At 52.8% G+C, this 24135-nt stretch overlaps 2 protein-coding genes across 2 annotated transcripts; one reads left to right on the top strand and one right to left on the bottom strand.

Moving 5' to 3' along the window:
* Nucleotides 1-649: 649 nt before the first annotated feature.
* On the top strand, nt 650-15591 carry RBSN (rabenosyn, RAB effector). The gene is given in 14 exon segments (XM_078614413.1): nt 650-1272; nt 1440-1583; nt 2078-2178; nt 3177-3222; nt 3572-3733; nt 4233-4519; nt 5324-5394; nt 5655-5741; nt 5905-5938; nt 5940-6008; nt 6551-6655; nt 7302-7607; nt 8437-8817; nt 9633-15591. Coding segments are annotated over 14 exon segments (2802 nt in total). The 5' UTR covers nt 650-1118; the 3' UTR covers nt 10488-15591.
* On the bottom strand, nt 15277-19402 carry MRPS25 (mitochondrial ribosomal protein S25). Its single transcript, XM_078614414.1, has 4 exons — nt 19198-19402; nt 18489-18595; nt 16663-16750; nt 15277-16127 (listed from the first exon to the last, which is right to left on the bottom strand). Exons 1-4 carry the CDS (start codon nt 19332-19334, stop codon nt 15938-15940), a joined length of 522 nt encoding a protein of 173 aa, XP_078470540.1. The 5' UTR covers nt 19335-19402; the 3' UTR covers nt 15277-15937.
* Between the last annotated feature and the right edge of the window lie 4733 nt (nt 19403-24135).

Consider the following 24135-nt stretch of genomic DNA (forward strand, 5'->3'; position numbering starts at 1 on the left):
ACTCTACTACTACCCCGCACTCACTCGACCCCACTCACTCCACGACCCCCACTCTCCCCTCCACTCTATTCTGCACTCGCTCCTACCAACACCTTAACCATCGCACAATCCCCTAGACACCATCCCGACAGAGTTCCCGTGCTTACTGTAGAGCGCTTACCAGAGGTGGGACAAAGTCATTGTTATGCAAGTCCAAGTCGAGTCGCAAGTCATCAAATTCATGACTCGAGTCTGACTCGAGTCCAAGTCACATGACTCGAGTCCACACCTCTGGCGCTTACTATCCCTAGACACCATCCCGACAGAGCTTACTGTAGAGCGCTTACTATCCCTAGACACCATCCCGACAGAGCTTACTGTAGAGCACTTACTATCCTCTCTACAGTCAGCCGCCCACTCATCAGCCGGATAGCTGTCGTGTTTGCTGATAACGCACCGCTGTGTTTGACGGCAGCAGTGCTTCCTAATAGCTTACTCGCCACAATCCGTGCTTAATAATTAATATTTATTCATAATCAACGTTTTTGGGTTAGATCGCGTTATTTATAAATGTGTCGTAACCCTCCACCACCCGACACGGCCAATCAGCAATAAAATGTCAGTGAACTATTTTGTCTTTTGTCAACGTGATACTTTTTTTTTGCTGATTGGCCGTGTCGGGTGGTGAAGGGTTACGACACATTTATAAATAACGCGATCTAAACCCAAAAACGTTGATTATGAATACTATTGGTCGCGAAAGCCTGCTACGTGTTAAACTAATTACTATCTACCTACTATAGTGCTGACGGGTTGCTTACTAATCAGTCGGCACGAAACTAAAGTGTGGACTTGACTGATCCCTTACAAGTAGTGCTTGTTGATTTTAGACTTTGAGGACTGTGATCCTCTGGCTGTTGATGAAACATTGAATTTCACGTCATCATCAGCCACGGACAATCCACTGCTGGATGAAGGCCTCTGCCAATACAGTTTTCAAATACAAACGTAGACCAGCAGGCTTCAACTTGCCATCACAACTAAAGATTTCCGATCTCAACCCCGCAGGTCCGTCTGCTGCCGGCTAGCACCTGGTGCCCCCCGGCAAGGAGAGAGGATTCACCTCTACCGGCCGTGAGATGGGGGACACGGACGGAGACACGGGGCCCGAGATCCGGGAGGGTTTCCTGTGCCCCATGTGTGTGCGCGACTTCCCCTCCGTGTACCAGCTGCAGGCGCACTACGAGGACGCGCACTCGGAGGACGACCGCCACGTGGTGCACCACATCAAGAGTGCGCGCTCGCCCTCGCTACGACACCGCACGTGCTCACTGCACCACGGACATGCCCCACAGACTACGTGCCTGCCCTGCTACGACACCGCACGTGCCCACTGCAACACGGACATGCCCCATACACCGTGGATTTGCCCTCACGTGCCTGGTGGCGCGTGTGTTTAGATCTCCTCGGCAGGGCCAAGAGCAAGCTGCTGAAGAGGGACGAGAGGGTGGACCCGGGCACAGATGGAGCAGCTGACTTGGTGGCAGCAGCGGTGGTGACGACGGGAGGCATTGACACGTGGATGTGGGAGCCCCAGGAACCCGGTAGGTGGGACCGGGTCGGACCGGGTCAGACGAACTCTCGTACCCTCGGCCTGAATTTGTTATCACTGAATATATTTGGGTCATTGGTCGACTGGAGTAGGTGGCCCACGACTAGTAGTTACCACAGCCACAATGAGAGGTATGGTGGATGTGTGCCGATTGCGGATATGCTTCCCAGCTCGTCGACTTTGCTGGACTTAATCCCTGGTCCCATGTAAGTCGATGAGTCCGATGTAAGTCTGTGGGTGCTATGCAAGTCTGTGGGTCCTTTATAAGGTTATTTAGCCCAAGTCTGGGTTTTTTTTAAGTCTATGGGTTCATATCTACCGATTGTGGAAATATTTTACAGATCGCTGACCTGAACTTGCCCGGCTGGAATGAACCCTTGTCCTCGCCCCGTGACCCTCCCATGAGGTTCAGTGGCTACATGGACACGTGCGGCTGCTCGTGCGTGCGTCTCGTGTCACCGAGCGGAGCTGATGTTTGTTTTTTAGGTTTGGAACGAAGTCACTTGGACGACTTTAAGAGGGTGAGGGCGGCTCGAATTGACCGCTCCGTCATCGAGATGAACAGGCTGCTCATCCGCCTAGAGAAGGTGAGTCCACCCTTCGTGGTTTCTCTCTCCCCACGCGTAACGCCGCAAAATCTAAACGTGGACATGCAGAGCCCCTTGTGTTAAGCCACTGCCCGGCACGACGCGGGGAGTCCATCGCCCTGCAGGTAGAGGCCGAATACAAAGAGCAAGAGATGTGGACTAGGCTTGGCAATAAAACAGGTGTTAAGTTGTTTAAACACTAAATAGATAAAGGCACGTAGAATGTAAATAATAAAATAATAAAAATAAAACATAATAAAATAATTCTCACGACTCTGTCTTCTCGACAGACCTGTTCTCCACCTGAGGACGGCTGCTTGCGTTGTGGCCGAAACGTCGTGAGAATTATTTTATTATGTTTTATTTTTATTATTTTATTATTTCCCTTCTACGTGACTTTACCGAAAGAACTAAGAAGATGAATCCCTGCAGTCACGAAAGCTTTAAATCGAAAACTGCATTAGTCACACATACTTGCTCTGATAATATAAACATTGTCTTTGAAACTGATTAGCCTACACCAGAGACAGCCTTCTTAACGCCTGTTTTATTTCCAGAAAGGGTAAAGCCTATTCTGATTTTCTCATCATTCTTGATACTGCCAAAAAAATCTCATAGATATAAGAGATGTGGACCTTGGACCCCCGTGTGGCACATTGTCTGCCCAGAATTTAGCCATGCGGCAGCCTACAAACACCTGTTTTGTAGTTGGTGGTCGCCAATCCAAGAACTATCCAGGCTTAAATCAGCTTAGCTTCTGAGATTTGCTGCATTTCAGGTGATTTGGTGAACGGGTGATCCGGTAATTTTATTAAAATCTAAATCTCCGCCGTAATTGCTCACAGTGCTGTGAAGACGGAGGGGAGGCACATACGTTTCTACACGTAAACCCTGTCACGGTGTGAGAGCCCACGCTGACGAAAGTTCAAGCTGAGTGGAGCGGCAATGTCTCGCTGAGCATGTTTCCCACTGTGTTGTCTCCGCTTTCTCTCAATCAGCTGACGTCGTTTGATCGCATGAACACCGACCCGGCCAAGAGGAAAGGTGAGGCCTCCGCTTTCATCTTCTTGGTTCCTTCGGTAAAGTCACGTAGAAGGGAAATAATAAAATAAATTTTATTCTTTTATTATAAACTTATTTTTATTATTACTTTCCTATTTCCCTTCTACGTGACTTTACCGAAAGAACCAAGAAGCTGAATCCCTGCAGTCACGAAAGCTTCAAATCGAAATTTAGGCCTCCGCTTTCCTTGAAATATTTCTGCACGAAATGTCGCTGCGTTCGAACAATATCGAAAAATATTTACTCGTGCCAGTTATTCACCCAGGGACCTCTCTCTGCTGTGCTGTCTCCACTGCCCTATACTCGCCCCCCTCTTCACACACGGCGGTAGTGCTGGAGCGGTCGGTGGTGACGTGGGTGAGCGACGAGGACGTGCCGTGCTGCCCCGACTGCGGCCGCGGGTTTTCGGTGACGAGCCGCCGCCACCACTGCCGGCTCTGCGGCTCCATCATGTGCAAGCGCTGCACGCATTTCCTCACCATCGCCTTCGCCGGTGCGTCCCACTCTGCTGGCTGCAAGGCACCGGCTGCGCAGCGCTAGCTTGAGTTTAAAGGACAATGTAATTCGGGCGGTCAGGTGGTCCGAGGTGCGTAATTATGCGTCGATTAAAGTCTTCTCTTATGCTCGAGGTATAATTCTTCATATCGTGCGAGTCAGAATCGATGGTTGTAATGGATTCGAATGATCTGCTAACAGTGTGCGAGTGTTGCATTTCGTGAACGCATCTGTACAGATGAGACAGACTATAGAGAGGAACAAAACAAGAAGCCTTTTTGAACAAAATATGACAAAATATTCGACTGCCGAATGGAATTGTGATAATTAATTGTGCTGTCGTGTTTGTGAAAAGCGCGCTGTAGGCAAAACCACAGGACCCGCTTTACTATCTACTGGCGAGTAACAGCGCGACCATGAGAGACGGGCTCGGTTTCATCCAGCAACATACAGACGATGGCGATGAGCGACCCTAAACTCCCCTCTGTGCGACGCAGACAAGCTGACGAGCGCCAACCGCGTATCGAGCTTGGCCGGATCATCCGCGTCTCTGCCCACGGCCTGGTCCGGTGGCAGCGCCGCCGGTGCCAGGGCAGCTGGCCGGCCCGGCGAGGGCGGCGGGCACCGGCGGCGCGGCAGCGCCAGCAGCGTGGGTTCGTTGCTCCTGGAGGACAAGGACGACGACCGGGTGCGGTGCTGCCGGCACTGCCGCGAGGCGCTGGTGCGGCACGAGCACCAGATGGACGAGCAGCACCGGCAGCCGGCCATCGTGGCGCTCTATGAGGTGTGCGGGTGCCGGCAGGAGGGGCGCTGACAATCAGAGGGTCGGGATGTGGAGATGCGGAGCTGGCGCTACTGAGATCACGGGGTGGAACCGTGGTTATTCCGGGTTCTCTAGCGTAGGGAGTGTGTATCAATCAGCCTTGTCGCCATTGACTCGCATGGAGTACAAGAGACGTGCTTGGAGATACATGGAATCACACCGAGGGTCATGGACTTGCATAGCCTCACATGGAGACTCATAGACTTACGTAGACTTGGTTGTGATTAAACCGGGTTTTCAGTGGTATAAAGTTGGTGGTCTCAGCCTGGTCACCAGTGGCATACATTGAGAAACATAGACTTGCATGGAGATCCATAGACTTTGTTGTGATGAAACTAGGTTGTCAGACCTATAGACTCGCGGAGATACCCTTTGATACTGGTAGGAACCTGGTTACACCAGCCCACAGGGGATTATTGTGTCCGTCTGTCGTGCAGGGAGGGGCTGGGTGGGGAGGGGAGGGTGGGGAGGGGCTGGGTGGGGCTGGGTGGGGAGGGGCTGGGTGGGGAGGGGCTGGTCACCCCGTGGTGCCCTTATAAAACTCAACGTTTAACCTACTCACGCCGGCTTGTGCCCGCCCTCACAGTCGGGCATATTTGCGGAATACACCACGTCGCCGTTGACCCTGGCCATTGACCGAGCAACCCAACGTTCCTACCAGCTCCTTCCGCAGGAATGTGTTATTGATCCACCCATAGACTCGCATATAGGCTCAGTGGTCCGTTTTTAATCTCTTAACATTCTGCTCGCACTGCCCACCTTCAGAAGCTGCATCAGAACATGGTGAAGGTGGAGCAGCTGGCGCCCGAGTACGGCAGGATGGCCGACTCCCTGAAGTGAGTGGCGCCACAGCACTGAGTAGTGACGCTCCCGCCCACTCCGATCGTGACAATTCATCGCAGCGTGCGACGATCTGTCGTGCGTAACCACCCATTGCCGCACTACAAATGTTGACGATCCTGACCCACTACGCCCGTGCTGCCCTCTCCCCTACCCTGACCGCCCCTCATCCTCCCACCTCCGCTGTACGTATGTTGAACTTCTTTCGCACCGTACGTAGCCAACCATGCTAATCGGAGGTGAGTTGTTGTTGCAGCGCCGGCGAGACGACCTACACCCTGGACCAGGGCAATGCGATGCGCATGGAGCTGATGAAGCTGTACGAGCTGGTGGATGTCATCAGGTGAGCGCTGGGGTCAGAGGTTAATCGGTTCGTTAGCGTTCAAACGAGTTGGCTCCGTGAACCAATCCATCGTTACGCGCGCGCCGAGATCCGTTCCCGCTGGCTGTGGCCTCTCTCCCCTCTAATCCCCCTCTGTGCGCCCCTCCCCCCACTTTCTGTACAGCAAGAAGATCCTGAACCTGGGTGTCAAGGATGACCCCCCCCCCTCATGCCAAGGCACTGAAGCTGCAGAAGATGATTCGCTACAGCGTGAGCCTCTTTGTGCAGGTGCGGACACTTTTGCTGCCTCCGCTAGCTGCTGCTGTCTTGTCATCTGTGGGACGTCGTCGTCATCATTATCCCCAACATCATCATCATCATACTCCATGATCTACCCACTGCTGCACATGAGCCGATTTCGTCGCTCCATCGCCAGGATGAATATATCCCCTGTTGGGCGTGTTCCATCATGTGGCTGTTACTCAGCGTCTAGTAATGTACAATGCATTTGCGGTGTACTGCAGATATTAACGGTACAGAGCGAGTTGATAATGCGTACCTTGGCTTGCACTTCCCTGTCCCCAAGGAGTTGTGTTGAGGGGTGAGGAGGGGGCTGAAGTCTATTTTTCCCCTTCCCGAGTCTACCAATTTGCTGGGCACTCGCCCCCCTGCCCCCCCTCCACCGGCGCTGCCTTTGGCTGCCTCGTAGCTGCCGGATTGGCATCAGAACGGCGGAGGGGAGTCGCTGGGGGGGGGGGGGGGTGGGGGTTGCACCGTGAGCCGGTGCTGTGGGGAGTTGACCGGTCGCGGGTGTCGCGCGCACGCCGCAGGAGAAGCTGCTGGGGCTGCAGTCGCTTCCGACGGACGATCGCTACGAGGAGCTGAAGGAGGGGCGGAGGCGTGAGGCGGAGAGCCGCGTCATGCAGGAGAGACAGGCGAGCGCACGCAGACACACGCACGCAGACACGCGCACGCAGACACGCGCACGCAGACACGCGCACGCAGACACACGCACGCAGACACACGCACGCAGACACGCGCACGCAGACACGCGCACGCAGACACGCACGCAGACACGTGCACAGGCAGGCACGCGTGCACAGGACAGAGATGCACAGGTACACGTGCGTGCGTACAGGTGTGTGCGCACGCCTCCACAGGCAGATGCTTGCATGTGGATAGATGTGCACGGACGCAAACGCACACAGACACGTGTATATGTGTGGATACGCGTGGGCAGACACACACGGACAGACGCGTCCACGCACGCACACGGGCAGATCCACTTGCACACAGGGGGGACATGTGTGGACAGATGAATGCACAGAGGCAAATGCGGACACAGACACACGCATGAAAACAGACACGACAAAGTCAAAGTCACTCGTGCACGACTGGGTTAATTGCGCAGTGCTCAGATCACTGCTCCACCCCACCCCCTGGTCAGGTACTTTCCTCGTAATTAACCTCAAGGGAACGATCAACATCGCATTTTTCTTCACCTGCCATCGTCACGTAACCTGACCATCTGAGACCCGCACGATGACGTACGAACCGCGTGCGTCTGCATTCCGAACACAGACTTCGCTCGACTCCCAGCAGCAGCGCCAGCAACAGCAGCGCCAGCAGCAGCAGCCCCAGCCCCGGCACCAACGGCCCGCGGTGGACAGCGCTACCGGGTGGCTGCCCGAGAGCGGCGTGCCGGCGTCAGGCGTGGAAGGGCACGGCGGCCCCATCGGCGAGTTGGACGACCCGCTGCTGCAGCAGATCGGCAACATCCGCAGCTACGTGCGGCAGGCAGTTGCGGCGGGGCGCGTGGACGAGGCGCGCACGCTGCGTGAGAACCTGCATCAGCTGCAGCAGGAGTACGACGCGCAGCAGATGGAGGTGCGGGCTCCACCCAACGCGCCCACGCCGTGCTGTCAACGCGGCGATGTTGCCGCTAGATTTTAGTGACTTTTTGGGTTCCCCAAGCAGTAAAGTTTAGTCAAAGCGACCGGCGACTTTCTAAGACGGAGACATCCTCTGATGCCTCGGGCATCTGGCCAGCTATTGACTTTGTTTTTAATGCGTACGCACGGATGATGTAACTCCACTTCCGCATTTGTCCTCGGCGGCAGAGCTGTCAGAACAAAATGCGATCGCGTATTTTCCAATAGTTTCTTATCGCCCTGGTTTTTGCCTCCTATATTTTGCGCAACACTATGATCCCGTGTCCTTGCTCTCGGTTGAGTGCCTCGCAGCAATGGAACCTCGCCCTGTAATTCTGTTCACAACGGATAATCTTGTACTCTTAGTTCTTTCGGTAAAGTCACGTAGGTAAAAAATGAAATTAAAATTAATTAAAATAAAATAATTAAATTTAAAAATCACGACGTTTCGGAGGCAACACAAGTCTCCGTCATCAGGTGGGACCGTCACAGCCAGATTAGCTGCATCAAGTGATCAAGTGAGGCAGCAAATCTAGCTGTGACAGTCCCACCTGATGACGGAGACTTGTGTTGCCTCCGAAACGTCGTGATTTTATCATTTTATTTTTATTAATTTTAATTTCATCTTTTACCTACGTGACTTTACCGAAAGAACTAAGAGTATGAATCCTTGCAGTCACGAAAGCTTCAAATCTAGGATAATCTTGTAACGGACAGACGGACGTACAGAGCTGATGCTCGCTGTTAAGATCCCCCGACGCTGTGTGCGCTTTCTTCATCATCAGCTGGCGCAGCGGGTGGCCCTGCAGGCCGAAGAGGACGAGGAGTTCCAGGCTCGCCAGCTCCACCTCCTCCGGGAGCGCAGCCACCGTGACAGCCCCGCGGGGTCACCAGCGAGGTCGCAGGAGCACGACCCCACGATGGGGTCGCCCGCGAGGTCGCAGGAGCACGACCCCACGATGGGGTCGCCCGCGAGGTCGCAGGAGCACGACCCCACAAAAGGGTTGTCCGTAAGATCGCGTGGGGATGGTGCCACCGCCACAGCCCTGGCACCGTCACCGTCGCCGAGGCCGGAAGCCGCACAGCCGGAGCCCATGGTCCGGGGACAGCCGGAACGACCGTCGCCGCCCGGCGGTCCCTGGCATGACCTCTCGTCGCCGACCAAGGTACCCTGTGGCGTGGGCCTACCCCTCTGTGCGGGTCTCCCTTGCACTTGACTTGTGTGAGCCGGGGTAAACGGAGGAAAATCACGACTGCCTAACAACTTGTGTTGGCGTCTTGTCAGTCCACTGCTGGATAAGGGACTCCACATGCTGTGCTCAGTGCAAAGTTGAAGATGGGGAGCATAGAAGTGCAGTCCAACAGTCAATATTGCCGCATTGCCAGGATGCATCATCGCTCGAAGGAACGGTAAGACGGCGGTCGAGATTCACGATGGATTGGCAGCCGTGGGAAACAACAAGGCCTAGAGGGCGTCCATACGTGAGACGGAGCGATGAAATTAGGTCGCGTGCAGCGACGGTTTGTGGATGCTACGACACTTTCACCCACCAGTTGATAGATTACAACATGACGCTGAAAATGCAATTGGGAAAAAAACCATGAAAACTAATTACAGGAAATATCTCCGCGTCTTACAGTCGTACCCCGATTTACGTCTCCCCCTTTTACGTCATTTTGCAAATACGTCGTCACTCTATGAATACCACCTCCTGGATTGCGTTGCCTCAACCCCACGCTTAAACTTCGCCGGCAGCATCGTCCGTCCTTTCTCGTATCCGTCGCTTCGGCCTCTGCCTCCACTTACCTCGTAAATTCCTTTGATTCACTTCGTTTCGATATTGGTCGTCGCACCTTTCAGGAACGCATCCCCGACGTGAACTGGGGTATTGCCGTGTTACTCCAGTGTCCAATATGCACCGATGCTTCTTACTCACCCAGCAGTGGACTGATCTTCACCAATAGTGATGTTGTCCGGCAGATGACGAGACAACAGCACCCGGCGAAACGGCAGCAGCATCAGCAGCAGCAGAGCGGAGCGATCGGTGTTCCGTGGCAAACGACGGCCCAGGTTCACGCAAGCTCGCACGACGCAGGACCCCGGGCCGGCGCCGCCCTCGCCAACTCCGGCTCCATCATCCCCTCCTCGGCGGCTGCAGTGGCGGTACCGCCAGGCCCTCGCACGGCGGACACCACCTCCTCCTCCTCACTGCCAGCGTCTGAACCCTCCTCGCTCAACCCGTTCGAGTTGGACGAGGCAGACGGCGTTGCCGGCAGCGGAAGGAGGAAGCGGGGGTCATTGGCGGAACCGATTCCGGTTCGGGGCTCCCCGGACGGGAACCCCTTCGCCCAGACGCCGTCCCCGAAGAGAGCAGGCGCCAGTCGGCACGAGGCGCCCAATGGGAGCGGAAACCCATTTGAGGAGGAGGAGGAGGTCGGTGCCAACGGCCGGAGCTCGCGTCGCCCTGACGAGTCGCCAAAACCGTCGCTGGCAAACCCGTTCGAGGAGGACGCGGGCGACGCCACGAACCCCTTCCACCAGGACAACTCGGGGAGGCGACGTGGAGCCCAGCCAGTCGCCAGCAGCGGCGGCAGCAACCCATTCGAGGTGGACGACAATGGTGACGATGGCGCTGGTAACGTCAGCGCCATCGACCCCGAGCTGCTGCGCCAGCAGATCGACAACATCCGGGCGTTCATCTTTGACGCCAAACGCGGCGGGCGCTCCGAGGAGGTGGCCGCGCTCACGCAAAACCTGCGCGAGCTCCAGCAGGCGCTGGTTGTCTCCTCTCGCCGGATGCCATCGGCGGCGTCGCGGGGGGGGACCCTGCCCTGACCAACCAGCAGTGCTGCTCCGTTCTAGCCACCGCCCGTCCGGTCGGGCGGATTCCATCATTTTCTGTCAAGGGCTTCAGTGCGCTCGGGTGGCCAATGTTGTTCGTCCGACCGGGACGCCGATGACGGGGGGGGGGGTGGTCCGATCGCCGTTTTGGTGTTTCACTCACACGGCCCGCGGGAAAGCTGCCACCTTCCACTCTGGTGCCTAGACGTCGGCTGGCATCCCGCCACGCCGGCCGGTTCGGTGGAGTGGAGACGACGCTGGTTGTATTGCGGTAGGCGCTTGGATAAGTTAATTTTTTTCTTGCGATATGAGAATGCCAAGTTTGGCTTTAGGCTGGCTTTTTGGACTTGATTGCCTGGCTTGTTTCATGGGTTGGCGTAACATTCCCATCGAGCGGAACCCACCTAAGCTAGGCAATTTGACGCCGGGAATGTAACGTTAACAATTGTGATGTTACCGTCTGGTACCATCCGTTACCGTTGTGTTATTGCCAGGGCTCAGTATTTTCCGGGTCGCTAGTAGAGACTTGGAGTAGGTGGCACGTGACTGGTAACCACCACGGCCATTTGAGTGGTAAATACTGGATGTGTGGTGTGCTAGATGTGCAAATATTTTGCGAGTGGCCGACTCTGATGGAGTCGTCCTGTCGTGGTGTCAGTGGCTGCTTTTCTACCCATAGCACAGCGAGTTGGCTCGATTCTGAACTGGGCGACGTGGGATGTTGGGGGGGGGTCCCCCGTTAGCGTCTGGGAAGAGTGAAGTGTCAGGTTTACACAAGTCCCCATTAACGTTTACCTCTCTTTCCACTGCACAACCGAGCTGCATCGGGAGCTGTGCCGAGCTAGCCCAGCGCGGCTCAGGAGGGTGCCAGGTTGCGTTTCCACCGCAAAAGCCACTGGACATCTTCGCTTGAAATGACGAAAACTCTCAGCCCGGACCGTGGCCATGTTTGGGGCCCCGAGGCAGTTTCAGGCGTCTTCCCGTAAAGTCAGAGTTTCCTCGTTTGGTTCTGGTTCGGCTTGGGAAATAGCCAGTTGGGAAGACGGCGCGTGCCGACAGGCCTGTGCGTTGGCGCACCACCGTAGAAGAAGGGGCATTTGGAGCCTCGGCCTTCCAAAGGACCATTTATTATTTCACGGTTGCCCGTCATCCCTGTCCGCTTTGCACACTAGTTGATGACGACGACGATGGGCAGTGTCGGAAACCTGCTCTGTGAAGTGGGATGGGAACTGGGGTTTGACGAGCTGGTCTGCGTGACCCGCCATGGTTCAGCTCCCTTGTTATTACTAACCCGTGCTCTCCGATTCGTAAAGTAGTCCGTGACTACCGATTATCGGCTCCATTGCTCAACTGATCCGATAACACGAAAACACTTGGGGAATAATGTCGCTTCTGTCATGTGCCGGTGGACGGGAGGTGTCACTCTGCCACTCACGGTTAGCGTGGTGGCTCGGAGTGGATTTCCCGCCCTGGGGTGGCCACGAAGAAGTCATCGATGACGATTTCCATCGATTTAAGCAACGCGACCGACTCGTCGTCCCAGCGCGCATAGCAGAGATCGCAAACGGGTTTTGATTCCTTACCCGTACCCTACCCGTACCCTACCCGAAATGAGTGACAAACGGTTACTCACCAGTGACTCACGGCCTACCCGTACCCGGCCGCACCAGGGTCGCAAACGGCTACCCGTACCCGTACCTGGCCAGGTACGGGTAGCCGGGTATCGGGTAGGGTACGGGTATCGGGTACCCGGTTGCGACCTCTGGCGCATAGCGACCGTTGGGAAGATTGACAACGGTGTGCGGGCCGTGGCTGAGCTTGTGCACAAATATAGAGCTCGGTCATCGCGGAGGTGGGTCCGTGGCGGTTCGCGGGGACTGGGGAGTCCGTCCTGGTCTGGTTGATGCCGTAGCGCTTGGCGCCAGACGCCGGTGCCAACAATTGCACGCCTGGGATGCGAAGCCGCGTGTCAGCACAGCACGCGGTGCATATTGTGACACTGCCCTGTATGTTGACTAAACGCGGCTTGGACCGCGGTGAAATTAGCGTAGCCGGAATAAGCTAAACGGGTAGGATCCTTTCCACAGTGGTCGTAAGCACGACACTGCTGTAAATGTGTGGTCAGGTGCTCCGCAGATCGTTACATCGCAGGCTTGTAAGAGGTGGTGACAGCTTGTAGAGGCCTTCATCCAGAAGTGGATTGACCATGGCTAATGATTACCGCGATTGGAGCCACACATCCAGGTTTCTGCCCACAGATGTAATCATCGCAACGCTGCTCGACGCGATTTTAGGCGACAACGCGCAGAGGGTGGTGGGCAGCGTCAGTAGTGGGTGGTCAGCTTGCACGCACTGCTGTCTGGTGCTGATGATGAGTGCAACTTATTTTACAGAGTGTGTTAGAATTGGTCAGTCGTGGTTCCTATTGGATTGAATAGCATTGAGGAAAGCGGTAAGTTACTTGAATAAAAAAAATATTCGATAGGCATTTAAACCCCGGGGTACAAACTTTACTGTGACAATGACTCCCCCCTCCCTGATATCACAATACTAAGATATTATTTTAACCCTGGGGGTAGCCGAATTGGGGTTAAGATTCTGGGTTCTGATCGACAGAATAGTAAACGAACGGTGCCACCCCTCGAGAAGCGTCCGTCGCACAACTGCCCGCTGCCTTTATTGACGCGCTGACCCCCCTCCCCTCGTTAGACCAAGTCCAACGTGTAACACTAACGCTGCGCTCGCGGCTCCGTAGCGCCGTTCGAGGCGTCGCCTCTAAAGTATTACACTGCCTGTGAATTTAATTTAGTTTCCCAACACTAACTCTGCGTGCGTGCCGACGGACGGTCGTGCGCTGCGAACCCCCGCCCGCCCGCTGCTGTTGTGGTTCGGAGAAGGCCCACGCTGGTTTCTGTGACCCAGAGCCGCCCGTGGATTTTGAAGGTGAAGTTTGTTATTCAGGAGTTGCCCAGACGATCGCCGCCATGTTTCCTGATTTGAGTAAATTTTCGAACGTGGCTAATTTGGACTGTGCCGCTGGCCACGCGTGGCCGACGGCTGTCGAAGCACTTCGCGGCTTCGACAGCGTCCACTGTGAAGCGGACGGCGCGGTCTCGCTACGGTTCATGCAACCGCAGCGTTAACCGGGACGGCAACAGAGGCGGCGGCTGCTGCTGCTGCGTCGCCGGGGGCAGAAGCGAGTCGTGGAATCTGCCCATCCCCGCCATGCCGCACCCAGCTGAGAATCCGAGACCCCGAGCAGCAGCTGTTCTCTCCCACCACGACTCAATGAGTCGTCACGATCGTAACACTCGATTCTCCATCCCGTTTGCACTGCCTTGTATCGTAGGCGTTGCGTCTCGCTCCGTTGTTCCAAATTCCGTTGGCGTATAATCTTCGTCAGTCGTAAAATCGCTTGGTTCTTGCAGATGCGATTCGGTGCATGCGCTGCGAGCGCAAGAACCTGCCTGGGCACGGAACAACAGCGCACGACCAGATGCATCGTCGCGATGTGGGGCCACGATTCATCCCATAATAGTAAGCTTCACTCGTGTCGATTTGCTCCATTATCCTAAATACGTCATTTACATAAATCTCACGTTACAAATTCTTACACTTGCATGCGTTGCCAGAGTAATAACCGAATTTATATTGACGTTGCCCGGCTACTAACCAGGCCTGGTCCTGCCCTAGTGCCCACGCTGCAGGTTGTTCCTCCCTGTGGGTGTAGTCCATGGGCCAGAGCAGAAATGGGTTTGAAGGTAGCAATACTTTTACTCGCACCGACTAAAATACAAGCGACATGTACAACAAGAACTCGCTCATTGCCATTGGTTATCACGTAGAAATCCAGTGATGCCATCATAGGTGGTACCGACAAGGGAGGCATCTGCTCTGGGCTTGTCGAGCGGCGATGGGAGCTTTGCGTTCATGATGATGTCACTTTACCCACAACCCCTCCCTCCAGAAGCCGCCGTCGCTGTCAATCACTCTAAAGTTGCACAATTAAACAGGGCGGGAGTAAGGAAAGGCGGCGTCCACGTTATTTCTTTGTGCCGTGCTGGGCGTCAGCCGGTGCCAGGATGCGAGTTTGTGTTTCTTCTACTTTATAAAAACCAGAGGCGGCTGGGTGGTTCGGAGGTCAGTGCTGAGCCTGGCACCAACGGGGTCCTGGGTTTGAAGCCCGGTCCGAACATTTGGCTCCGCGATCAGTTTGCGCGAATTCCAGCTCTTGAGGCTTGTGGTTTGATTGCCAAGTAACATTACATTACTCTGTACATCAAGACGGTTTGCCCCCGACTGTGTGCACCAAACGTCACATGAAGGGATCTCAGGTAGCTCTATAGTGTCCGCTTTGTGGGCCGGGCTCTTAACAGGGTTACCGCTGCCCTGCGCGGGATGCAGATGGATTCATCACCTCGTGGTGCAATAGCAACACTATAATCGCAAGGGGTAAAACCAGTGCAACCATCACCCCCGTTGTGGATAACGGCCTCTGAAGTAAACATCACAGAACGACTCGTGATACCCCGTTGGTCACCTCTTGTCCACAGTAGGTGGATGGTGTACCACTTTCTCAGTCTGTGCTATCGAGATGTTGCTTGGCAATCAAAACGAATGCTTTTAAATTCCCATAACTAGAAGTTTGCAAATTAAGCGAATTCACTTTGAAGGGGCATTGGCTGCGGTGTGGATAAGAACCGAGTCAACTGACTGGGTGCCCTGGAGTTTGTGCCGCCACTCTGTGCCAGTGGTTTACCGTGTGGGGAACAGACCACGATGATTTAAGTCGGCATCGCCAACCCAGGCAATGTGTTTATTAAACGCTCTCCAGAAGCGGTTATGGTTAATGTCTTTGCACAATAAACATAAAGTACAAACATGAAAAACCTGACGCACAGCTCCGATTCCTCTCGTGTACAGCGCAGTGCACAGATTTCAGAGTGGCGTTCATTCCGGGATGAGAGTTTAGGGCAAGAGGGGTGGGAAACCGATAGCCCAGTGGGCAGATGGATACGACCCACGGCTTCATTTCACACGGGCCACGACCACTTTTAAGAGGGCCCATCAACGACAACGATCCATTGCTGCACGCATCTTCGCTGCACTAATCGGGTACTGGAGAGGAAGATTGTTTTACCTCGCAAAACCGCCGTGTTTCCCACATTCAATCTTTCCTCCCGTCACTGCAAGGGCCTCTTCACCAACCAGCGTGGTTAAGTACGGTCAAGCAACCCGTCGTGGCCCACACGGCGTGGAGAGGCCATCATCCAGCAGTGGAATGACAAAAAGGGGCCACGTCACGTGAAGCGAGTAGTGAGGCAGGGGAGAGGGGGGGGGGGTGCCATCGTCCACCCAGTTTCGCCGACATCGCCCGCACCACACCCACCGCTGCCCCGGTGCCCGCGTGGTCATTGCTGCTGCCCCCGGCGTCCACCCGTCGTCTACGCAGTGTCCTCCATTTTGGCGTTGCGGTATTTGCCGCGCATCTCCTTGGGCAGCGGCACAATGGCCGGACAGGGCACCTGACCCTCGACCTCGCACAGGCACTTGCGCTCGTAGCGAGCGTTGCGGCCAAAGTTTGCGGGGTTGGACAGCACGAGGCGCGCGCGTTCGTCCTCCGCCAACTGCTCCCTGTGGGGTGACAACATTCGTCGTCGTCATCGTCACACTGGCGATTCACTTTGTGATCGTTATCATCAGCATCGTTACAATCAGCATCGACCGTCGTAATCGCCAAGTTCATCGTGGTCATTGGTCGTGTTTTGGGTCAGTGGCGTTCACGTTGGTGATGTCATACATCTTCTTGGTTCTTTCGGTAAAGTCACGTAGAAGGGAAATAATAAAAAATAAAACATTCAGACGCTGTCTTTCCGACAGCCCTGTTTCTTCACCTGAGGACGGCTGCTTGCGTTGTGGCCGAAACGTCGTGAGAATTATTTTATTATGTTTTATTTTTATTATTTTATTATTTCCCTTCTACGTGACTTTACCGAAAGAACCAAGAAGATGAATCCCTGCAGTCACGAAAGAAGCTTTAAATCGAGATGTCATACATGTACAGTCCTTTCGTCATCGTCGCAATTGTCAGCAGTGGCAGCATCGTGCTCGTAATTTTCAATCGCCATCATTGTCATCACCGTGGCCGTCGGACAGAGGAGATACTCACGGTGACTTTCCCATGAGCTTCTTGACGTGCGCCGTGATCTCCTGGTTCGTTTTGTCCTCCACGTCCACCAGGATCTGCTCCCCGGTGTCTGCTCGCACCGCGCATAACCACACCGCCACAGCCAGCGTGACCCAGTTGGCGGTGTACAAATCTCAACGGCAGCTGACCGTGGGCAAACACGAGACAATAATGGGGCTAAATTTCGATTTAAAGCTTTCGTGACTGCAGGGATTCATCTTCTTGGTTCTTTCGGTAAAGTCACGTAGAATGGAAATAATAAAATAATACAAATAAAACATAATAAAATAAGTCTGTCGAGAAGACAGAGTCTGAATGACGCTGTCTTCTCGACAGACCTGGTCTTCACCTGAGGACGGCTGCTTGCGTTGTGGCCGAAACGTCGTGAGAATTATTTTATTATGTTTTATTTTTATTATTTTATTATTTCCCTTCTACGTGACTTCACCGAAAGAACCAAGAAGATGAATCCCTACAGTCATGAAAGCTTTAAATCGAAATAATGGGGCTGTCGGAATGCAAACTCTCCCCGTTTTTCTCAGAAATGGCAATTAAAACAATCATATTGTTGACTATATGCTAGCGATGCCCCAGTTCTGCATGTACCGAGTATTGGCCAAACATGTCCCTGCAAATGACTCAATTGGGATCACACACAGCAGCAACATCGCCGCCTACTGCGGTAACTTGGTAGGCCCGTCATAAGAGAGTCAGACTCCGTAAACGAACGGGAATCGTAATTTAAAAAAATATATTCAAGGAGCGTGAAAGATGGGAACGGCTTGGGGGAGGACTTAATCCAGCAGTGCCAAAGGGTCGGCAACCAAAATAACAATGAGCAATTCTTTTTCTAATTCGGTAAAAACAAAAATGTCGACAGCCTCAACGCACGTGAATAAGGTCACGAAGCAGTCCTCAAGGAGCCGCAGGTCACCGACTCCCGGCCATGATGGGTGAATGATGCCCATGAGTGAATGATGCCGATGGGTGAATGATGCCACTGAGTGAATGATGCCGACGGGTGAATGATGCCCATGGGTGAATGATGCCGATGAAGGAGCCCCCCCCGATTGCAGCGTTTGTCACTCATTTCCAGAGAGGGGCCACTTTCGCCGATAAGACATCGTCCGTGTGACGGGTCGCCACACATTTGACACCAATGGGTTTGACAGCACTGTGGGATGTTTTCACATTTGTGTATTGACTGGGGCGGCACGAAAGACCAGTAGGGGCCAGAATTTGAATATTTATACTGGAGAAATCCGATAAGCTAAAAGCTCTTCTTTTCCACAAATGTCCAGTCGGGGCGGGTAAGCACGTCACAACAAAACAAAAACACGACAGTAGTGCAACTTACAAGGTAAACAAACCACCCCTCCCCCACAAAAAAACATGCAAATAAAACTAAACCATCCCCATCCTACCAGGCAAAGCCGACCGAACTGTGAACTTAAATATTTTTTTGATTTAAAGCTTTCGTGACTGCAGGGATTCATATTCTTGGTTCTTTCGGTAAAGTCACGTAGAAGGGAATAAAATAAAACATAATAAAATAATATAAAAGAAAAATTATCACGACGTTTCGACTGCAACACAAGCAATCGTCATCAGGTGATTTGCTTGTGTTGCAGTCGAAACGTCATGATAATTTTTCTTGAAAGAAAATTTGAAAAAAGTGGCGTTTTAAAAAATATTTTTTTTTCTTCCTTCAAAAGCGGGGGGGGGGGGGGGGAGTGCAACTGAAAGTCACTGGTGGCCCCGAGTGTGGGGATCTCCGCTCTCGTCAGCGGGTGTCGCTGTGCACGCACCCAGGTAGAAGCGCACGAAGGGCGAGGGGGTCACGTTCTTGAACGCCACGATCTGCACCCACGGGTTCTTGAACTGGATTTGCGGCACCGTGAAGAACACGAACTTCCTGCGGGACACGGGGGCGCAGCCGCGTTAGTGGCGGCGGGGGAAGGTGGAGGGGGGGAGGCAGAGCTTGACCCCATCATCCAGCAGTGGAGAGAACCTCGCTCCGGGTTCGCTCCGACATTCACTCTCGTTCGCGGCACGTGCGCGCGAGGTCGCCCCCCCCGCCCCCAGCCAATCGCGACGCGCCTCGCGCTCCACGTGACAGCTCGGGAACCAATGAGGGCGTCGTCCGGACCACGCGATCCAGCAGCTCCTTACACCCCCCCCCTCCTCCAACCCGTCCCGTCCCCACAACACGAAGTTGGTTTGACGCATCCCGTCAGCCGCGCCGCCTCGCCCCGGCACTCCATCGTTGCGGTGGTGCAAGGCAAGACACAAAACAAAAACCAGTGAACCGGTGTCGACATTCAGAGTCGGGCTTTTATTTGAAACTGAATGTTTGTGGACACGCGTTTCTCTACCCCCCCCCCCCCCACCACGTCCCACGTCTCTATGAGAGAGAGAGACACAGAACGTGGGGGCTCCGGGTTCCTCGCAAGGGAGAGAGCTCTTAAACAAACACGAGCAAAGCGCCATCGCAGGCGGCTTGCAGGGGGACCGCACCTGGTGCCGTCGCTGCGTGTGCCGCTCGTGTTGTAGTTGATGGCCATGATCTTGACGGCGCTGCGGAAGATGACGTCGCCCCGCTGCAGGTAGTCGAGCGTGCGGCGCACAGCCGCGCGGCCTTTCATCAGCGGCATGGCGACCCACGCACCCACGCAGCCTCGGCGCGCTTTACGGCAGCGGTCACGCTTTACGGCGTCGATTTTTACGACGGCCTCGATGCCTTTACGGTAGAAACTTTACGTCGCCGATTTTACGACGGCCTCGACGCCTTTACGGTAGAAACCTTGTTTACCAAAGTCCCAGTACCGGACACCCTAACAATAATTGAGGACTTAGTCCAACATGGATTGAATTCTGATGTACCTGCGCTGGTTAGGCATTGCCTCACCAACACCTATTTTACCTGGAATGGCACCTTCTACAAACAGAATGAGGGTACCCCTATGGGCTCCCCCTTGTCACCAGTTATAGCCAACATGTTCATGGAAAAGTTTGAATCAGACGCCATCCAGACATCCACCCTGCGTCCTTCCCTGTGGAAGAGATATGTGGATGACACTTTCGTCATCTGGCCACATGGCCTCCCAGCATTGAACCACTTCTTGGACCACATCAATTCTAGACACCCATCTATCAGATTCACCATGGAAGTGGAGAAAGACGGTAAACTACCATTCTTGGATATTCTGTTTAAGAGGAGGCTTGACGGATCCTTGGGACATTCTGTCTACAGGAAAGCCACCCACACAAATTCCTACTTGAAACCGGATTCCCACCACCACCCATCTCAAAAGAATTCTCTCATCAAAACGCTATACCACAGAGCCCATGGCATTTCTGACCAACACCACCTGACTGATGAATTAAGACATGTACATCGGGCCCTCAGGATGAACGGATACTCTGACCGCACTATCCGCCAAGCTGTCTCTCCCACCACACAGAAACAACCACATGAAACTCTGACCAAAACTATCACGTTACCATACATAGCAGGCGTGACCAAAAAGATCTCCAAAATTCTAAACAAACATAAGATCCAAGTCCGATTCAGTACAGTGCATAAAATCCGTGATCTGATTCCATCTGTGAAGGATGTCGTTCCTGACTTACAGTATCCTGGAGTCTACAAATTGAGTTGCATTTGTGGTGATTGCTACATTGGAGAAACAAAACGTCATGTTGCTGATCGTGTCCGCGAGCACAAGTCAGATCTGAAACACGGCAGAACTGATTCTTCGGCCGTTGCCGATCATTGCTACAACTCGGCGGGCTCTCATGAAATTGTCTTTTCCGAGACCAAGGTTCTCTGCAAACCTCCGGGCTACCATCAAAGGTTTGTACACGAAGCCATACAAATATACAAACACAGACATAATTTCAACCGTGATGATGGGTACAAACTCAGTAATCACTGGAAAGATGTTATTAACCACGCAAAAAAGACTTAATTACACTTTTTGGACCATCTTATCTGACAGGCACTATTTTAATTTACTTCACCGAGTGTTAACATCCACAGTGTTTAACAGTAATCTCTTCATTGTTCTTTGATCACCGCTCGCCACGTTTCCATTCATTGTGTTGAGCACTACGTGATGTCTTTGATCACCGCTCGCCCTCCGTCCCGGCGCGTCTCCATTCATTGTGTTGAGCACTGCGTGCAGTCTTTGATCACTGCTCCTCCTCCCTCCCGATACGTTTCCATTCATTGGCTACCACAGCCTGATAAGCTCTCCCCCCTCTCCACCTCCCTTCAACTTGCTTATAAGGGATTACATCTTGAATCATTGCTTCACTTGATGCAGCTAATTCGGCTGTGACGGTCCCACCTGATGACGGAGACTTGTGTTGCCTCCGAAACGTCGTGAATTTTATTTTGTTTTGTTTTATTTTACTTTCATTAATTTTAATGTTTTTACCTACGTGACTTTACCGAAAAAACCTGAGAATATAATTACGTCGCCGCTTTTACGACGGCCTCGACGCCTTTACGGTAGAAACTTTACGTCGCCGCTTTTACGACGGCCTCGACGCCTTTACGGCGGCAACTGTACGTCGCCGCTTTTACGACGGCCTCAACACCTTTACGGCAGAAACTTTACGTCGCCGCTTTTACGACAGCCTTGACGCCGTTACGACAGAAACTTTACGTCGTGCTTTTACGACGGCATCGACGCCTTTACAGTAGCAACTTTACGTCGCCGCTTTTACGACGGCCTCGACGCCTTTACGGCAGACACTTTACGTCGCCGCTTTTACGACGGCTTTAACACCTTTACGGCAGAAACTTTACGATGTCAACTTTACGTCTCCGCTTTTACGACGGCAACCTTACGACGGCAACTTTATCTCCGCTTTTACGACGGCAACTTTACGGCGGCAACTTTATCTCCGCTTTTACGACGGCAACTTTACGGCGGCAACTTTACGACGCCGCTTTTACGACGGCAACTTTACGGCGCCGCTTGGAAGGAGGGATAAATCCGATGGTCTGTAAAGCGCTTTGTCGCAGGGCCGTGACAACCACCAACAACAATAACAACGACAACGACGACAACAACAACAAAGAACACGGCAGGAGTGCAAAGTACGAAGGGTAAACAAATCACTTAACACATTTATACAACTCGACTCCTCATAATAAAGGTTGTTTTGTGTTAGTAGAAACGTTGTGTCGTGAAACCCCTCCACCACCCGACACAGCCAGGAAGGTTTGTCGCGTAAACACAACGCGCCAATAGTTACTAGTGTAGTGTATAGTGTAGTGTATAGTGTAGTGTATAGTGTAGTGTATAGTAGTGTAGTGTATAGTGTAGTGTATAGTAGTGTAGTGTATAGTGTAGTGTATAGTAGTGTATAGTGTAGTGTGTAGTGTAGTGTATAGTGTAGTGTATAGTGTAGTGTATAGTGTAGTGTATAGTGTAGTGTATAGTAGTGTAGTGTATAGTGTAGTGTATAGTAGTGTAGTGTATAGTGTAGTGTATAGTAGTGTATAGTGTAGTGTGTAGTGTAGTGTATAGTAGTGTAGTGTATAGTGTAGTGTATAGTGTAGTGTATAGTGTAGTGTATAGTAGTGTAGTGTATAGTGTAGTGTATAGTATAGTGTATGGTGTAGTGTATAGTGTAGTGTAGTGTATAGTGTAGTGTATAGTGTAGTGTATAGTAGTGTATAGTGTAATGTAAACACTACACTATACAGGATCCGCATGAGCCCATTTAGGGGACGTCCATAAATGACGTCACGCACCTGGGGGGGGGTCAGACATTTGTGACGATGTGTGACGAGGGGGGGGGGGGGGTTGAGAAATGTGACGTCACATCAAAATGCGCAACTTTAAATAAATATAGACAACACGTTCTACTTAAAGACTTTTTAATAAATGTTTTCTCCTACAACATCAGAGCGCAGCGCCACATTAAATACGCACTACAATGACAATAGTTTAAAGCGATTTGAAGCATGTTTTATTTTTTTGGGGGGGGAGGGGCAGATCTTTGTGACGTCATATTTCAGGGGGGGGGGTCTGACTTTTTGTGACGCCGTGTGACGAGGGGGGGGGGGTCAAAAATCGTCCAAAATCGCGTGACGTCATTTATGGACGGCCACTGAGTGATGATTCGATTCGCGCTCACTTCTCCAGGAACGCATCTTTGAGCGCTAAACGAGGTCTTGCCTGTCCTCTATACTGACGTTTCGGACAAGGGCCTTTGCCGGTAGCGCATACAACGGTATAAAAGGCACCCGCCCCCCCTTTGCAAGACGCTAGGTAGCATCGCTCATCACAATCTTCAGTCGCCTGACGACAAAACCCGCGACACTTTCAAGAACCCGCAGGACTGACGCATTCCCCAGCACAGATGTCGCCTTCCCCACCAGCGAGGGGAGATTCCGGGCAAAACCAGGACAGGTGGCTACCCCACCCTGACCACCGCGCCACCGTTTGTGTACCTGTCAACCCACGATGGTTTAAGGGGTTGACAGGTACGCTACTATACACTACACTATACACTACACTACTAAATAGCTGTCAACCCATACGGTTTATACCGCGTATTCTTGTACAGGGAAATTGAGTTTTCAGGTCCATACGGCGTACAGCCGTTTCAATACGGGCAAACAAAAAAAAGTGTGTCTGTGTGTTCTTGGTTCTTTCGGTAAAGTCACGTAGAATGGAAATAATAAAATAATAAAAATAAAACATTAAATAATTCTCACGACGTTTCGGCCACAACGCAAGCAGCCGTCCTCAGGTGAAGACCAGGTCTGTCGGAAAGACAGACCTGGTCTTCTTCATTCAGACGCTGTCTCCCCGACAGACCTGGTCTTCACCTGATGACGGCTGCTTGCGTTGTGGCCGAAACGTCGTGAGAATTGTATTTGATTATGTTTTATTTTTATTATTTTATTATTTCCCTTCTACGTGACTTTACCGAAAGAACCAAGAAGATGAATCCCTACAGTCACGAAAGCTTTAAATCGAAATACTAAATAGCTGTCAACCCATACGGTTTCACCCCGTATTCTTGTACAGGGAAATTGAGTTTTCAGATCCACACGGTGGACAGCCGTTTCAATACGGGCACAAAAAAAAAGTGTCTTTGTGTTTCTCCCTTGTGATGGGACTTGGTGTGGTATGAACATGTAGGTGTATAAGGGGCACGGGGTGACCAATACGGTCTGCGTTGGTCTGTAATAGGATAGGCAGCACTGATATAATGACGTTGACAGGGACACGTTTGGCACCGGCACCGCGGGAACCTCAGTGACCCCCCTTTACCTGAAGGGAGAGAAAAAAAACCCAAGTACTCCTCAAACAGGAGGCTCGCCACCCACCTGGGCAGATCAATAACCCCATCCGTGGCGATCGATGTGGCTCCGTGCGGGCAGGCGAGCGGTGAGTGCAGCTCGTGTTGGGGTGAGGGGGTGAGGGT

The sequence above is a fragment of the Lampetra planeri genome, chromosome 44 (assembly GCF_965212315.1).
Source record: "Lampetra planeri chromosome 44, kcLamPlan1.2.h2, whole genome shotgun sequence".
In the NCBI taxonomy this organism is placed as follows: domain Eukaryota; kingdom Metazoa; phylum Chordata; class Hyperoartia; order Petromyzontiformes; family Petromyzontidae; genus Lampetra; species Lampetra planeri.

Excerpts from the sequence above, each read along its gene's own strand:
- MRPS25 (XM_078614414.1), bottom strand. The coding sequence starts at position 19,334 with ATGCCGCTGATGAAAGGCCGCGCGGCTGTGCGCCGCACGCTCGACTAC. Across the intron at positions 16,751-18,488 it reads CTTCGTGCGCTTCTACCTGG|ACACCGGGGAGCAGATCCTG; the intron begins GTGCGTGCACAG and ends CGGTGCGAGCAG. Across the intron at positions 16,128-16,662 it reads AAGCTCATGGGAAAGTCACC|GGAGCAGTTGGCGGAGGACG; the intron begins GTGAGTATCTCC and ends GTCACCCCACAG.